The 18,262-nt window shown below is 46.3% G+C and overlaps 1 protein-coding gene across 9 annotated transcripts in view; it reads left to right on the top strand.

Moving 5' to 3' along the window:
* CSNK1G1 (casein kinase 1 gamma 1) overlaps positions 1-18,262 on the top strand; it is a 766,422-nt gene that overhangs the window by 594,481 nt on the left and 153,679 nt on the right. For all 9 annotated transcript variants that reach the window (XM_086959211.1, XM_086959214.1, XM_086959215.1 and 6 more), the window contains one exon: positions 13,449-13,597. In XM_086959211.1, the coding sequence (XP_086815337.1) occupies positions 13,449-13,597 (149 nt within the window). The remainder of the gene's footprint in view (positions 1-13,448; positions 13,598-18,262) is intronic.

Raw genomic sequence — 18,262 nt, 5'->3', positions numbered from 1 at the left:
GAAAACCCAAGGGCGCCAGCTGCACCAGAAGGTCCAAGAGTCGCACAGCTAGGATCCCCCAACTAACCCGATGGACGTGGAACGTACCTCCCCCCTAACCCCATCCCAGACCCAAAAACCAACCCCCTTCAACCAGAAATCCAAGTTCCGAAAGCATGAAGTCCATCATCTCCAGAGGTGATCGGGAATGTAACAGCATGGGGGTAGGACAGTCAAATCTGAACACTCCCCCCTCCCGCCAGCGCCCCAGTTGGAATGTCAAGCGGTCAGCAGCCGCAAAGGGTAGGGACATAAAAGTCAGCTAGGATGGGGCGAAGTCAGCTTCGAACCGACTGCTGACCGTCTTTGATTTCAGCTGCCAGAGGTTTCTTCACGCGTCGTCGTCTTCCCTGCTGGCGCCACTGGGGCCCGGAAGGGTTCATCCCCCCAGGGCGACTAGTCTCCTCCTCCTCCACCACCGGTGGGTCTATACCTAATGCGCGGCATGCTTCCTTCCTTCAGTGAGCGCAGCTGGTAAAGTTTGTTGTCGAGCCTGAACACAATGAGAAAAGGGTGGCCCCAGCTGTATGAAATGTTATGCTGTTGGAGGTACGCCGTGACCGGTTTGAAGGTCCGGAGTTTCTATAACGCAAGTGCTGATAGGTCTTGGAATAAGACCGGTGAATGATTCTGAAAGGACAGGGGGTGCAGCTGTCGGGCTTTCTGGAGGATGTCCTCTTTTGTGCGATAGTCCTGCACGCAGACTAGTGTATCGGGCGGGGTGGCAGACTTTGGGCGGGGTGGACCCACCCTATGAGCTCTATCCAGTACGAGGTCTCTCTATCGGACGTCCCAGAATGTGATTGAAGAGTTCCCTCGTAAATTTAAATAGATCCTTGGTCACGTCCGTCAGCCATACCCCCCGTATCTGCACGTTGTGGGGACGGGAACGATTCTTCAAGTCCTCTAAGTGTGTTTGCAGATCCACCTGTTGATCATGTAGCCGCAATATCTCCTGCTGCAGTGCCTCGACTTCAGTGTCCCGCCCATCATTCTTGGTCTCCAGCTCAGCAACGCGCTCCCCTATACCATCCACGTCCCTACGAACCTTTCTTGAGTTCCTCAGAAAATTCCTTTTTGAAGGTGTGGATGTCTTCCCTCAGAAAAGTGAACAGGGACTCCAAAAAGGCTTAAGTGATGGGTTCCAAGCCATCCGCAGGCTCCGCAGCTGGGCAGGTGCTGGTTGGGGCCATGTCTTTCTGTGGTTGAAACGCCTGTGCCTTAGCCAATAGGTCCTTGACAGATTTGTCTTTGCGTATTCTCGAGGCCGACATGGTGTAGCCGTTGCACTCCGAAGGACCCTCACCAGTCCCTCCCTTTCCAAAGCCACTAACTCTGCTCAGAACGTCCGGGCGGTCGCCCCCTCACCGTGGCAGTGTCACTCAGCTGTCACTGGCATGTACGCTACTGTCCGTGAATCAACAATGTGTAATACCAGGCGGCGTGTCCCCTCCGCCACCGCCCGACAACAGCAGGACAGCGAGTCGAACTCAGATGCCGTCCCTCACTCACCGCAGAGGTCCTCCCCTCGTTGTAGAGCAGGCCGCGCCTCTATTGCCAGGTCTTGCAGGGCTCCCTGGGAATGAACCAGTGTCTCTTGCCGCCTCCGGGGAATAACGTCCAGTCCCTAGGACCATTCCCGTTCACGATGAGGTTAAGCAAGTCTGAGCTTCTTCCTGAGTGTTTCCCAGAGCCCCACTAATGGTGCGCTGCTGTCCAGGTTCAGGGCCCCAGCCTCGATCACCCCGTGCCTCCGTCTCACCGTCGCCTCATCAGCCTGTTGAGCACCTCACAGGGCCACTGGTCTCTGCCTTTGCCCCCCTGGACCTTGCCGTGGGTCGTCTCTGCTAGCACTGGGTCCCTAGGCGGCCCACACTCCCCGCCGGGCTCCACTTGAAGTCACCGTGATGGGCCACACTCCGGCCCTCTCGGCCGACACCACCTAGGTATGCTACCTCAGTTGTGGGTCGTCTGCACCCTTATCTGTCCATTTGCCTTTTGCTCACCATCTGTCGGGAGGGCCTCATACATGCAGCTCCGCAAGCCCAATTCCCACCACAAGCTCCTGCCGCCTGGGTTCTTTCACTCCACTCACGTTGCCCCGGGCTCCTGCGCTCCCCTCTGGGGGCCCGTCCCACCTCCAGCTCCCCTGAGCCTCACCGCCAGTCGTTCCTCGTCTATCTCGGCCTCCTCCTGGATTACCCCGCCAAAGGCTGCGTTCAGGCTCCCCACCACAGCACTGCTCGTGGGCCTATTCTTACCTGGGGATCGCTGCAATGGGCTCAGGCTCGTCGTCTCTGTACTTGCGCATGGAAGGGCTCCGGCACCTCGGCAGAGCCCTCAACCGCACTCGCCGCTTCACTCCGCCAGGATGCCCTTTAAGATGGCGCTGCGTCCGGTTAACCCTGCAGTCCTGTGTTCGTGCCGATGCTGCCCTGTTCCACAGGCCGCCCCGGGAGCTCCAGCCAGGCTGCTCACCTCTTCGGAGGTAGTGTAATGCTCGCCGATACCTCTGATCCCTCGGTAATCTGTTTCGCGGGTTGCTGCCTGCCGAGAAGCGCCAGGCCTAATTGCACCGCTCAGTGGGGGAGGGGCGCTCCGCCGTTCACGCTCTCAATCTCGCCGGGATCCGCCGATCGGAGCCGCCACTCTGCCCCGCTGATGGCCAAGCTGTCCCCGCAGTCCAGGCCGACCGCTAGCTGGGGTCTACGGACCCGAACGTGGCTGAAGCCGGTGTTTTGCTACGGCCGCCGGCAGGAGCAGGAGAACGACGTGTCCGTTCACGCCGCCATCTTGGCCACGCCCGCATCATGGGACTTTTAAAGGTACCAAGAGGTTGTGGATTTGCTTGAAGGGAACCCAGAAATTAACCAAAATACAGCTAAATATTGTATTGGGGTGGAAAATGTGGGTAAAGTGCTGCTGAAGAAAGTCTGGTTTTTTCCCCTGCAAATGGTTTCTACAGTTTGGGCATTTTACTGGGACATAGCCTATTTTTGCTGCTTTTTGTTCTTTCAACCTCCTTCCAGTTATTGGTTAAAAATTGGTGTGAAAGCAATATGGGATCCCGGAAAGCTATATATTTCTGAAAAGTAGACAAGTTTGAATTCAGCAAGGGGTAATTTGTGTACATCCTTCAAGGTTTTGCTTCATAGAAACTAACAGTTGAAAGTGAGAAATATTGAAAATGCTTAGAAAAAATCAGCTATTTGTGTCAACGTTTTCACCTGTAACTTCTAAGTATGGCAGATTTTTTAAAGCAATATACCGTTGTATCCGCTGGACCCTTTTAGTTGTGGGGATCTATAGGACATGTAGGTTCCCCAAGGAACCCAGAGCCAGTAACTGAGCTGTGCCTTGCAATGGTTTTTCATTGTGTACCGGGTATATAGCAATTCATTTGGTAAAATATAAAGAATGGAAAAATAAGTATCCAGGACACCTATGCATTTCCGAAATGGGAATAACATATGGAGTTTAGGAGCAGTAGTTAGTTGCACATCTCCAGAATTGTGTGTACCCATTCTACCAAGTGAATTATAGGAAAAATGTCAGTTACTTCTTTTCTACACATTCTTACATTTGGAAGGCAGAAATGCATAGAAAGTCAATAACCGTTTTTCTACAATTCTGTGTTCCCCTAAGTCTCCTGATAAAAATAGTACCTCACTTGTGTGGGTAGGCCTTATACTCTTGCCAGGAAACATGCCAAATCGCAACGTGGACACCACATTTTTACCGTGAAAAGAGGCCCTTTTTTGCGAAGTGCCTAGCTGTGGATTTTGAACCCTGGCTCTTGCAGGACCCAGGTAAACCCAGCAAACCTATACATTTTATAAAACTAGACAAACCGGGGAATCCAGAATGGGGTGACTTGTGTGGCTGTCACCAGTTTCTGTTACCCAGATACTCCGAATCCCTTGCATATCTCAAACCTTGTAAAAAAAAAATTTAAAAAAATTAAGGATTTTAAAAACAAATTTTCCTCACAAACTTCCACCCGCCCCGCATTGTCCAAAGTCTCCTGATAAAAATGGTACCTCGCTTATGTGGATGGGCCAAGTGTCCACGGCAGGGAAGGTCCCAAAACATATTGTGGAAACATCAAAATTGCCTATCACAAAACAACCTGGTTTTGCAAGAGTGGCATCTGGGTTTTTGGCCCGGGCTCGGCGCCATCTAGGGAAGCCTACCAAACCCACACATTTCTGTAAACTAGACACCCGGGGTAGTCCAGGAAGGTATGGTTTGTATGGACCTCCCTCAATGTTTTCCTACCCAAAATCCCTGTGGAACTGTTCTCAATCACCACCACGGATATCTTTGGTGTCTCGAGCGCGACGACTATACAAAGTCGTGTTCGGACTATCGGGTGATGGCTTCGTAGACCTTGACGGAGCGTGCAATGAAGTTACTCGCGACCCGGCAGTCGGCATCATTGAGCGAGAATCTGAGGAGGTCACACTTCCGTTCAAAAAGGAGGTCGCAGAACTGCTCCCGGAGCCCTAAGTTCTCTTCCTCCCATTTGAAGAGGCACAGGAAGTAATCCAAGTGGATTTCATCTTCACCCCAACTGGCATCCGTCGTCAAGAGGTGAGGAGCACTGATGCTCTAGGCACGGTTCCGTGAAGCCGGAGCCAGTCGACTTCGCACCTCTCCTCCCTTTTCAGGAGCCAGAGCGACTCCTGCTCAGAAGAATTTTACGAGGCCATGCACCGCGTATTTGAGCAGAATGACACAGCTGGGGTTCGAAGGGGCCCCCATTGGGTTTGACGCCGATGAGGCCTCAGGGATCCAGATCTGGTTCGATGCCGGTCGTGCCAATGTGATCTTCCCCGGTGTTGAACACTAAGTCGGTGCCTGAGACGTCGACTATGCCCATCGGTGGTGCAAGCCCCCCCCCTCATCCCTGGCAACACGGACCCGGAAAGGTGTCGTTCGACGCAGATTCCAACATCGACAGAGCCCAGAGGTTCTGTGTTGTTGCCTGAGCCTTTTCAAGACATGCTAGGGTCAGGAAAGGAATGGGAGGGGGACTGGGGACCTTCTTCATAATTAGGATGTCTCCTAGGCGAATTTGGACTGGTATGGGCAACTTGGGGAGGCCAGTGGTCTGGATACTTCCCCAGATACTGTCATGCTCTCACCTCGTATGGTGGATACAGAGCAGGGAGCGTACTATGCAATGGTGGTAAAGAGGGAAGCTGAAGTCCCCAGACTGGAGCTGACCTCCCTGCAAGTCAGGACTAATCTCCTGCCTGAGGTGCTTAAACCTTGGGCTGCCACTTCCGAACCTCTGTTGCCCTTTATTTAGGCACTTACAGATGTTCTTCTAAGAACTTGGTCCAAACCTAGCACAGATCTCCTGTGAATAAGACAATTGCACGCCGCCATCTGCCAGCTTCGATCGATTTCAACGACCGTGGCCCTGAGACGCGACGCCTGGCTTCGTACCACTGGCTTCTCGAGTGATGTCTAAGCTAATTTGATGAACATGCCCTTCGATGGAACCTGCCTTTTTGGGGAATAGGAAGTCTCTGCCCTGGTCAGATTCAGGGAATCTCGTGCTACAGCCAGATCCTTAGGCCTTTCCTCCACTCCTTGTGGGCAGTCTTCCTTTTGCCCCTTTTTTGGCAATGGAAGGGGTTTCCAGCTGCATCAGCCCTACCCCAGACACTGTCACGCACAGACTGCCCAAGCCATACGTGGTTGTGGACGTGGTGCTTTCCGATCTCTGAATGGGTGCCAGAAGTTGTCTACCACACTGCCCCAGCAGCCGCAACCTCCAAACACTCCTAAGCTGGTTCTGCGGGATCACACTACTCTAGTTGGTGGGAGTATTAATCATCCTCTTCCCCCACTGGAGATCCATAACATCGGACATGCAAAATGGCGTATGCGGGCTCTGCAGTGGGACTTGAAGTTCCAATGGACACAGCATTGGAGAAATCTACGGACAGGGTTCAGATCACAGAAGGAACTGCAAAAGATCTGCTGTGGTGGTTGACTAACTGCAATTAGATCAAAGGCAGACCCCTCTCCCTTCCCCAACTAGATCTCAGTCGTGACAGATGCGTCGCTTCTGGGATTGGGCAGCCATAAGGGAGAGGCGGAAATCAGGGGATACTGGTCTCCGGCAGAGTCAGAGCTCCACATCAATTTCTTGGAGCTCCAAGCGATTCGGTTGGCATTGAATGTATTTCTTCCCTCTGTCAAGGGGCAGATAGTGCAGGTGTTCACGGACAACACCACCGCCATGTGATACTGCAACAAGCAGGCTGGTGTGGAGTCGTGGACCCTTTGTTGAGAAGCCCTGTGTCTATGGACATGGATGGAACAGGAGGACGTAACCCTGGTGGTTCAACACCTGCCAGTTTCTCTGAACGCCAGGGCTGACTAACTCAGCCGTCGATGCCTAGTAGATTATGAGAGTGTCTCCATTCGGAGGTGGCGCAAGGTCTCTGTCAGGAGTGGGGAGAAACTTGGTTATATTTGTTCGCCTCTGAAGTGAATGCGCAGTATCAGCAATACTGCACACTGGAGTTTCCAATGCGGCTGTCACTTGGCGACGCCTTTCATCGTGAGCGGAGCTCCGGCCTGTTGTACGCCTTTCTTCCCATACCACTCCTACCCAGGGTTCTGAAGATCAGGAGTTTCCGGGCCGAAGTCATTCTTGTGGCTCCGGACTCTGCAAGGAGAGTCTGGTATCTAGAGCTTCTGAGAATGAGTGTTGATCCTCCGATCAGGCTGTCCCTTTGGGAGGATCTTTTGTAGCAGCAGCAGGGGAGGATGCTCCACCCGAACCGGTCTACTCTACGCCTCCATGCGTGGAGATTGAGCGGCGACAGTTGATGGCCTTTGACCTTCCTCCCGAAGTCTGTAACGTTATTCTGGCGGCCAGGCGGCCCTCCTCTAAGACGGTATACGCCTGCTGTTTGCAGAAATTTGTATTATACTGTACTGAAAGGTCCATTGACCCTCTTTCTGCTTCTCTTTCTACTGTCCTTTTATTCATTCTAACCCTTGCCCACAGGGCTCTGCCTTGGTAGCTATCAAGGGTTACCTTTTCTGATCTGTCTTCTTTTTTGCAACTGCCAGACCAGCCCTCTCTCATTCAAACTCTTATTGTAAATAGATTTCTGAAAGGGCTGGCTCACCTTTTCCTCCCAAAGTCTGTAACATTATTCTGGCGGCCAGGCGGCCCTCCACTAAGACAGTATATGACTGCTATTGGCTGCAATTTGTATTATACTGTACAGAAAGGTCCATTGACCCTCTTTCTGCTTCTCTTTCAACTGTCCTTTTATTCATTCTAACCCTTGCCCAGCAGGGCTCTGCTTTGGTAGCTCTCAATGGTTACCTTTCTGATCCGTCTGCTTTTTTGCAGCTGCCAGACCAGCCCTCTCTTGTCAAGTCTCCTATTGTAAATAGATTTCTAAAAGGTCTGGCTCACTTGTTTCCACCCATGCCCTTTGTCATGCCGCAGTGGGACCTTAATTTGGTCCTCACTTACCTGATGTGTGCTCGCTTTGAGTCATTGCAAATTATCCCCTCGGGCTGTTGACCATCAAGACAGCCTTCTTAGTGGCGATTACATCTGCCCGGAGGGTGAGTGAGTTACAGGCATTATCCAGCTTGCCTCCTTATCTTATGTCCTTTCCGGACAAGATGGTGCTTTGCACCAGGGCATCCTTTTTGCCAAAGGTTGTGACCCCATTACATCTGGGCTAATCCATCACTTTGCCCACCTTCTTTGCTGCTATGCATCCCTCTAAGGAAGAAGAGCGTCTCCACCGACTGGACCCAAAAAGAGTGTGATCATTCTACCTTGACCACACAAAAGAGTTCCGTGTGGATGAGCAACTCTTTGTGGAATACGTGGGAACATAGAAAGGAAGGACAGTGCAGAAAAGTACCATCTGTCGCTGGGTCGTTCCAAGCAGAGACTACTGGAACCTGCCAGACTGAAAGTAACATATAAGAGCGAAATTACTGTTTGTTAAATGGGAGAATCGCCAAAGAGATGATGCTGAGGATGGAGAAAGTCAGAAAGAAAGCAACAGAAGGGGAGAGCAAATGTAAATTAAGAGTCTGCAGTGTAATTGTCTGCACAAATTTTGGTAAGCTCTTTATGTGGGTCTGAAAACAGATCACTGGAAAGACCTAATCTATCTTACTGATAATTCTTGAGGGATACTGCGTGTTACAAGGAAATAGGAATAAAGCTAAAAACCAGGAGCCTCAAGGGTTTGCAGACTCTTAACACAGGAAGCTATTGTAGGGGTGTGCCTGGGAAATAGATGGTAGAGCAGGAGTGGTTAGGATAGCTGGAGAAAAAAAAGGGTGGCAGTACGAAAGCACTATGGAGATTGGAGGGGACAGACAAGTGGAAGGAGAAGGAAAAGAAAAAAAGATATTGCTTGCATCTATGGCTATTGTCATGCTGTACTTTGTATAGTACACAAAAGAACCCAAACATGTGGCTAATAACCTGAAATGTTAAAAGTTGAAACCGTAACCGCAAGCAGCAGCAAACGTTTGAGGAATCTAAATCCTTTTACTCATCTGAAAAAAGCAAGATTTGAAAAACACAAAAATATTGAGTATTACTCGGGCAGGAGGCAGACACAGCAGGGATGGTGGCAATTGCACAAGTCCAAGTAGATGAACTTTAATTTATTGTATGTAGTATATATGCCTCCAATATTGATGACTCAAGTTTTTTAATAAATTATTTGAATTTGGGAAACCCCACATATTGCATATGGTGACTGATTGTATGTTAGACACTATTCTTGACACCAGGATTGCATTTTTTATCCTTTATGCATGGAGAGCAAAGGACAGTATCTACAAAATGGTCGATACTTTAGAGCTTGCAGTCACTTTGAGAAGGGACCTCACAGACTATTCAGATAGATTGAATGTTAGTCTCCTTATAGTCCTGTAACTGGTAGTTGCTGACTATTCTGCGGACATTTAACTCTGATCATTCAGCAGTATTTGAAAAACAGATAGCACACTAGGTTGCCTTTTCCTATCTATTTGCTTCATCTGGAGGATTTTAGGAAATACCTTGAACACGCAAGTACAAATGAATTGTCTATTAGCAATTTTGCTTTCATAAAAAAGCTGAAAACTGTGACTATTTGATTACATTTACAAGAAAGGAGAACGAAGATTTGCTTAGAGATTCAATCCTTGTGAATTTTCTGTGCCTGTCAACTGTACCATTGATTGCTACTTTTTCTAAGACATTTGTAGTGAAATTGGCAGATCTTCAAATCTGGGCATAAAAATGGCACAAATGGATAAGTAAATCGAACAGAGAAGCACTCCTGTTTTCTACTAATTTAAACACTGAATCTAAACCTATTATTCAAGCGTGCTGCGGTGGTGGCACGTTTGTCTAAACCATGCCATGTAACATACCACCCTATCACGAGTCACTCCGGCTCAACCACTACGCACTGTTTCTGATGTTGATTTCCAAAAAAATTGCATTACAATATACAAAGAACCTTTAAAATAGAAATATTACACAAAACACTTGTCTTAGACTCACTCATGTAAACAACACTTTTGAAAGCTTCTACATCAGCTTTACTCTTTTTCAAATAAATTCACCATACACCAATATTTATGTATACATAATTTGTTCAACATATCAGTTATTCCAGTTTTTTGATGTGTGCCCAGTGCATTTCGTGCCGAACAGGCCCTTCTTCTGGGGCCTCGGATCTACAAAAATGCATATAAATAAATGTTTTGAGACTTCTTGAAAAATTGCACATATGCATGAACAACTTATAACACAAACATGACCGCATCTGATTAATGCAAGAGGATACATGTGAAAATGTTTCTTTTTTACCAATTGTTTACAACCGAAATGTTCTCCATGACAGCATGGTCAGTAAAATAAAACTGTGAAACAAGTGATCAAACAAAAAGATTAAAATGAAACAAAAATAGTGACTCTGAGAATCATTAATATAACATTAGTGACCCCTCACCACTGAGTGAGAAACTCTCACAAAACTGCTCGCCATAAACCACTGATGTATAGTTCCACGCAACCACACCTACCTTCAGAAAGCTTCTATGACGTAAAGAAACGCTGTGGCGAACTCTCCACTTTTTCGGGGATTCTATCCGCACAAGATAATAGAAATGGGAAATGGCCACTACTACGCGGCCGTTTCCACTGAAACATTAACCACGCATGCATTACAACGCATGCGTGGTTACCACAAAAGCCTTTACCGCGCATACCATTACTACGAGGCACGTAGTAAAGGCATGTGTGGTAAAGGGTAACAAAAAAGGGGGGCTTGGGACCCCTCCCCCACCCCCCCAAAAAGAAACTCACCTCAAAAAACGTTGAGATGTGCAGGCAAACGGCGTCCTTTATGAGGAAATGGAAAGAAACTTCCGCTTCCTCTTAACGACGTACAACGTCACCACAGAAGTATTGGAGGAAAAGGCTATGCGAAGAAAACCCATTCCGTTGTTACGCATGCGTGGTAAAGGCATGCGTTTCAACGGAATTCATTGTAAGAACACATATTCAATAGAAATGCACTACGTTTAGAGAGACGACTCGACTACCACGGTCAAACCGCCTAAAAACCCAGTCCCTTCTCACCTTTAACTCGCTTATTCCAGGTCCTCCAGAAATCTTTATAAACACTGCCAAAAGCGAAGAATTCAATCAGACGACTTGTCTCTGCCGGCATGTATTTAAACACACTCCTCGTAGAAACAAACTGACTCAACCTTGTGCAGATAGAATCCCTGAAAAAGTGTAGTTCTCCACTGTGTTTTTTATGTCATATAAACTTTCTGAAGGTAGGTGGGGTTGCTTGGAGATATAAATCAGTGGTTTGTGGCGAGCGGAGAAGGTTAGTAATGTCAAAGCTCTTTGTTTTTGGTTTTTTTAGAATCGAGCAGAGTTAAGGAACATCACTCCTATGTAAGTAGCCATTGGTATTTTGTGAGTTTCTCAGTCAGTGGTGAGGGGTCACTAATGTTATATTGATGATTCTCAGTCACTATTTTTGTTTCATTTAATTTTTTTTGAATGATCACTTGATTCACAGTTTTATTTTAATGACCATGCTGTCACGGAGAACATTTCGATTGTAAACAATTGATGAAAAGGAAGATTTTTCTCACGTATCCTTGTGCATTAATCAGATGCTGTCATGTTTGTGTTACAAGTTGTTCATGCATATGTGCAATTTTTCACAAAGTATCAAAACATTTATTTATATGCATTTTTGTAGATCCAAGGGCCTCTTCTGCCCGAAATGCATTGGGCACACATCGAAAAACTGGAATAACTCTGGATTGTTGAACAAATTATGTATACATAAATATTGTTGCATGGTGAATTTATTTGAACAAAAGTAAAGCTGATGTAGAAGCTTACAAAAGTGTTGTTACATGAGTGAGTGTAAGACAAGTGTTTTGTGTAATATTTCTGTTTTAGAGGTTCTTTGTATATTGTAATGCAATTTTGTTGGTAATCAACAGCAGAAACAGTGCGTAGTGGTCGAGCCGGAGTGACCCATGATAGGGGGACAAATGGATAGGGATACATACTTAGCACTTGATTTAAATGGCTCACCAGAAGAGATTCAAAGACTTATTAGTGCGGTTTGTTTAGGGGTGCTACAATGAGACTGTTATTGATTTCTCTATTGCTCCGGTGAGGATATTGAAATGAAACCATTATATGACTGCCATTGGTGTACTTTAGGAAACCATATTTTCAGTATATTGAGGTTAATGAGTTTCTGTGACATTCAGTGAAGACCCAGGGCAATTTATTTTTGGGGGGAGTAGCGGAGGAATAGCTGAGATCTCCATAGTACTATACATGCTATTAGTTGATGTAAACTTAATTGTTGGAGTACATAAGAAGAAAGGCCTGTTGTGATTCTGTCCCTAGTGAAGAGAGATTAATGAAGTCTGAAATGTAGATCTTCTGGTAGCGCAGAAATAGTTTGAGGAAATATAATATGAAGCGTGTTTAAACCGAGTCTTGTACTGCCATGCATATAATACAGATTGAGGGCGAAGCAAAGTAAGTGATATTATTCTTATAACATTTTTGGTATTAAGGATGACTATAACTGTTTTATTACATGTTTTTTAATGCAAGGATTTAATATGCATGCCCTTTTATCAAGTGTTCAAGAAAACCTAGGCAAGTAACTAAATTAGACTGTTGTGGTCTTAACAGATGTATATTTGGTTATATATTTCCACTCCCAAACATATGATTAAGAGAAATTTAGCAAATTGCATCTTTCACATATGCAAGACTTATTCCAGCTTAGAAATAATTGATAATGATATTTCAAAAACAAATGGGTATATAAAAAATGCACTCACTGCTTCATATAAAAAGAGGTACTTGGTATTAGTTAAATGAAAGATGGCTGTTTCTAAGCAGAAACCTTACTGTGTTAATGACCCCACTAAGTACTTTCAGATCTTAGTACATCTAAGAAAAATCAACCTTGGTGCTTTAAAGTTATTCAGATCCTGTATCTTAGGGTTAAAATGGTTCATTTGATTAATTCAGGGGATGCACTGTTTGGGCATACATGAAGGGGGCCTGGAGAGTGGACTCCTCAAAGTAAGTTTTTTTCTCTGAAGATGTATTTTGTCAACTGTTAAGATATGTGGGTGTAATGGTTCTTTGTGGTGAAGATAGTTGCATGCAGACATTTGTTGAAGTTATGTTGAAGCCCTGTTAGCGCACATTTATAGTGCTGTACACCTGTGGGTGGTAATGACTGTAGCATTGGCTTATCACAGATCCTCCCTGATAGCAACTTTTATGTAGTTCTGTTTAGGAACAGGGGACTTTTTATGTTACATTTGGGATTAAATGCTGTATTGCCATAAAAAAAAAACTTAGGAATATTTTGGTGCCATCTTTTATCTCTTAATTATCCCTGGTGTATTAGTAGGTGGATTTGCCATGCCTTAGTTAGCTTAACCTCTACGAAGATAAGAGACGATAAAGATCATGTTAAAGCTGTTGGTTTGCAATTTAAAAGCTTGTTCTTCTAGGCAAAATAGTAATTTTTGTCTTTGGTAACTTTTTTATGAAAATTGTTAGTGTGATAATTATAAACGGAAGAGCATTGATAATAAACATCAAGTTGCTGTGTTGACCTGCGGTCAGTAAGTTATAAAATAAAAAAGTTTGTGATTGGTTGAAATGTGTGATTGGACTGATATAACTTGTTACCCATGTATATTTAAATTACTTTTTGAATTTGAGAGCTGTCATTGTCTTTTTTCTCAGAATTATTGTAAATATATTTTTTTCTAATCGGACAATTCTATATGTGTTGTATGTTAACAGTTCTTTCCCTTGTCATTAACAGAGGAGATGGCCACATACCTAAGATACGTCCGCCGGTTAGACTTCTTTGAGAAACCAGATTATGAATATTTGCGTACACTGTTCACGGAGCTGTTTGACAGGAAAGGATTCACATTCGATTACGCCTACGACTGGATTGGCAGGCCAATTGTAAGGCCTAGTGTGCAGATGAGCAATCCTTGGTTCATTGTTAATTTTCTGCTCTATATTGTAATGTGCATGCAGAATATTATTATTATTATTAGGTTTCTTATATAGCACCAGAATCGACCCCCGAAGGGGTATCTCCGCGCTTCCCTTGGGAACCCGTCCTGGCTTTTCCCTGTGAGATAGCCCCTACAGGGCTTCCCGAGGGCCGCTGTGGAGATTAAGCAAGCTTAATGCCCAGAGTTGCAGAGTGTGAACCCATGATTAGGTCAGGCACCGAAGCGAGAATTATTGAGTCCATGGACATTTGAGCTCAAGACCCTGCCGCGTCGGGAATTGAACCCTGGTCCCGGGTCTCACCTCTGCTTCAGGGTCTGCCTTCTCTAACCAGTGAGCCACACTTCTCCACTGACTTAGATCTGGGTTAGCCAAGTGTCCGCGATTTCTTGTGAAATTCAGGACTCCTTTCTTAGCTTTGTGAACAACTAGAAACCTCCACTTCAAACGTCTCAGTGGTGACAGGTGGGAGAATCTGAAAAGCAAGTACTGTAGGACCAAAAACAAGTACTATAGGACTTCCCTCTTAGTCTGTGTGTGAGGCAGCCATTATGTAATGTAATCATGCTAACCAGTTCAGTGGAACCACATGCTGCAATGGCATTTTGTGAATGACAATCATTATAATGTGACATTGATGATAAAATATTCCTTATGTTCGAGGCATGTGGACTGCTGAATTCATATCTGTGCATAGATCGCCGCCTATTGTTAGGTCCGGATGATTGCACCTTGTTGTCCTGGAAGAGTCTTTGAAGTATCACGAGATAGGTGACTCCTCCCCTGGACTACAGTGCGCATGGGCATCTTCTCCATCCTCAGATTGTTTTTTTCCGCCATTGGGTTCGGATGTTATTCCTATACTCCAACTTCGGAATCAAAACTAAACTTTTCTAGACGCCAAAATGACTTTGACGGTATTGTTCTCGCTCTGTACTTCTTGACTCAATCAAGCTTTCCATCTCGACTCAGTCGTCGACGCGGGCCATTGGGTTTTTTCGATGCCACGTGGGCCTGCTGTCGATGGAAAGGAGCCTGTTCAAAAGGTGTCCACAATGCCACTCCAAGTTCCCGCATACTGACAAACACACAGTATGCAACAAGTGCCTATCACCAGACCACAAGGAAGAAACCTGCCCAGCCTGTGCCCAATTCCGTTTGAAGAAAACCATCCGGATTCGACGGGTTGCTAGGCAAGAAATGCAGCGACAGGCGCCGGAACCAGACAACAGCTTAAAGGATGAACAAGATCTTCCAGAAACGCAAGATTCTGATCTAGAGATCGTCACCGTTGAGGACTACTCTGACTCGGATGACGAAATCCCACCGGGGCTAATCGTGAGTACACTACCACCCAATAGCGATAACTCTGTTACCGAAGGCTCTGGTCGAGGCATCGCCTAAAGGCCTTAGCCAAGATCCAAAACATCATTCAGCAGCCCCGCCGCTCGGCTCCGAAAACAAAGATTAAGCCTTCAGAGACCCCAGGTCCAAGTAACGTTATCCCAAAGAAGGTTCGAGAACCTAAAGAAATCATCGACCTGAAGGACGTCGAACCGAAGAAGGCCGTACAGCCTAAGGGCATCGACCCGAAGAAGGCAGTCGAGCCGAAGGGCGCCTAACCAAAGAAGGCCGTCGAGCCAAGAAGCGCCGAACCAAAGAAGGCCGTAGAGCCAAGATGCGCGGAACCAAAGAAGGCCGTCGAGCCAAAGAAGGCCGCCGACCCGAAGGGCGCAGAACCGAAGAAGGCTGTCGACTCAAAGAAGGCCGCTGCGCCGAAGGTCTTCGACACAAAGGGCGTCGTGCCGAAGCCTGTGGTCCAGTCAGAGAAGGTTATCGAACCAAAGAAAGGCATCGAACCAAAAACAAGTGCTCCGAAAACGCCAGTCGACAAAAGACAATCAACCTAAAAAACCTGTCGAGCACAGAAAGCGTGTCGAACCTAAAGATCCAGTCGATCCGCAATCACTCGTCGACCCGAATAAAGGACACGGACTCTCATTCCCCCCATTCCTCTAAAGAAGGACTTTGGGACTTCTCCCTCCAGACCCTTCATTCCTTTCTATCCTACTATGCCTACTACGCCTTTTGCTCCTTACTCTCCTACGCACTCTCTGGACAATGAGGTTGACACAGGGGGAAGATCCTCAACATGATTATGACTATCCAGAGGATCCTAACCCTCGAGATGAACCATGGGGTGAACCTACTGATCCATATGACACGCATCCCATCCTCGACACCTCCTCATACCCAACAAAGCCGCCACCTACTGACAACACCATTGTCTTCAACCAGCTAATAGATAGGGCAGCGCAGTACCACAACGTAGACATGCACAATGACCCTATAGACGAAGATTTTTTATTTGATGCATTCCCTACTTCAGAAAACAATTTAAGAACACTTACTATGTTAAAAGGGGTATTAAAACATGCACCAGATATCTTTAAAGATACAGCCAGGGCACGCGTAATCAATCCCAGGATTGAAAAGAAATATAGAGCAGCCCCTACAGATCCTACTTATATTAGAGGTTAGTTACCATTAGACTCACTAGTAGTGGATAATGCACGCAAAAGGGTCAACTCACAAACAACATGAGAAGCTCCACCTCCTGATAAAGATTCCAAAATACTAGAGGCCTCGGGTAAAAGGGTAGCATCACAGGCTTCCAATTCATGGAGAATAGAAAATACACGAGCTCTACTAGCTCGTTACGACAGAGCACACTATGACCAGCTTGAAAGTTTAATGCAACAATTGCCTGAGCCTTTCAAAGCCCAAGCGAATGACCTCATACAAGAGGGGAAATTTATTACAAATGCCTCTATTAAATGTGCGCTTGACGCAGCTGACACTGCTGCCAGGTCCATTAACACTAGCGTCTTACTACGAAGACATGCATGGCTACGTATTTCTGGCTTTAAGAACGAGGTGCAATACACCATTCTTAACCAACCAATCAATCAAGACTTCCTTTTTGGCCCTGCAGTCGACACCATTTTAGACAAAATGAAAAAAGATACAGAAACTGCAAAATCAATGGGCGCATTGCAGTTTCAGCAACACAGGGGTTCCTTTTGACGCTCCTCATACAGAGCAACTACACGGGGTAATACTTCACAATCCTCGTCCACATTTATTTATTTATTATTTATTTGAGATTTATAGAGCGCAAACAAATGCCCAAGGGCGTCTTGGCGCTTACAAAAGCAACACCCAAGGTTCCTTTAACAAGAACTCCAACAGAGGAGGTTATAGGGGCAACAATAATAAGGGAAGAGGACATGGAGGCAATAACACCAGAGCCTCCACTGCCGCGAAACAGTGACTTCATCACACTACCTCCAGACCATTTAACACCGGTCGGAGGCAGAATCCAACAATTCCTACCAGTCTGGAACGCAATTACCACAGACAGGTGGGTGAGACAAATAATCCAGTATGGTTATTGCCTAGAACTCACTTCTACTCCACCCAACATACCACCCAGACACTGTCCTATGTCCAAAGAACACATCACCCTGCTACATCAAGAGGTGAAATGCATGCTGGAAAAAGGGGCCATAGAGCCAGTCCCTTTCCAACACCAAGGGACAGGAGTATACGCACTATACTTCCTTATTCCCAAGAAGGACGGTTCCCTCAGACCAATATTGGACCTCAGACCCCTAAATCAATACTTACTGTCGGAGCACTTCCATATGATCACACTACAGCAAGTGCTCCTGTTGCTGCAGCAAGGAGACTTCCTAGCAACATTGGACCTCAAGGATGCATATTTTCACATACCCATCCATCCAGCTCACAGAAAATATCTCAGGTTCACAATAGAAGGTCAATACTACCAATTCAAGGTTCTCCCCTTCGGGGTAACCACGGCTCCAAGAGTGTTTATAAAATGCCTAGCGACAGTAGCTGTACATCTCAGGAGGCAACACATCCAAGTGTTTCCATACCTAGACGATTGGCTAATACAAGCAAAATCGTACAAACAGTGCCTAAACGACACGTCTCGGGCACTTCAGCTGCTACACAGCCTAGGTTTTTCAATAATCTACCCAAAATCCCACCTACAACCATCCCACACACAACAATATCTGGGAGCTACCATCAATACTTCAGTGGCAAAGGCATATCCAAGCGCGGCGAGGATAACCAGCATGCAAGTGCTCATTCGCAAATTTCTGCCAAAACACTCTTTGCCGGCTCGAGTCTTCATGCAGCTCATAGGCATGATGGCCTCTTGCATATTCATTGTCCCCCATGCCCGACTTCAAATGCGTCCACTGCAAGAGTGTCTTGCAAGACAGTGGAACCAGCCTCAAGGACTACTAAAAGACGTAGTGTTGGTAGACAGTCGCGCTTACAACTCTCTGCAGTGGTGGAACCCACAAAACCTTTCCAAGGGCCGACTGTTCCAAGAGCCGGTTCCACAGTTAGTACTAACAGCGGACGCATCACTGACTGGATGGGCAGCCCACCTGCTTCAATACACAGTACAAGGGCTCTGGACAGTCAAACAAAAGAGACTACTAATCAATCAATTTCTAGCCATAAAAGCATTCCAGAAATACTTGTACAACAAGACTGTGTTGATCCGGATGG

The sequence above is a fragment of the Lissotriton vulgaris genome, chromosome 2_2 (assembly GCF_964263255.1).
Source record: "Lissotriton vulgaris chromosome 2_2, aLisVul1.2, whole genome shotgun sequence".
Taxonomy (NCBI): domain Eukaryota; kingdom Metazoa; phylum Chordata; class Amphibia; order Caudata; family Salamandridae; genus Lissotriton; species Lissotriton vulgaris.
The sequence above is the reverse complement of the archived record's forward strand: the minus strand, read 5'-3'. Positions and strand labels throughout refer to the sequence as shown.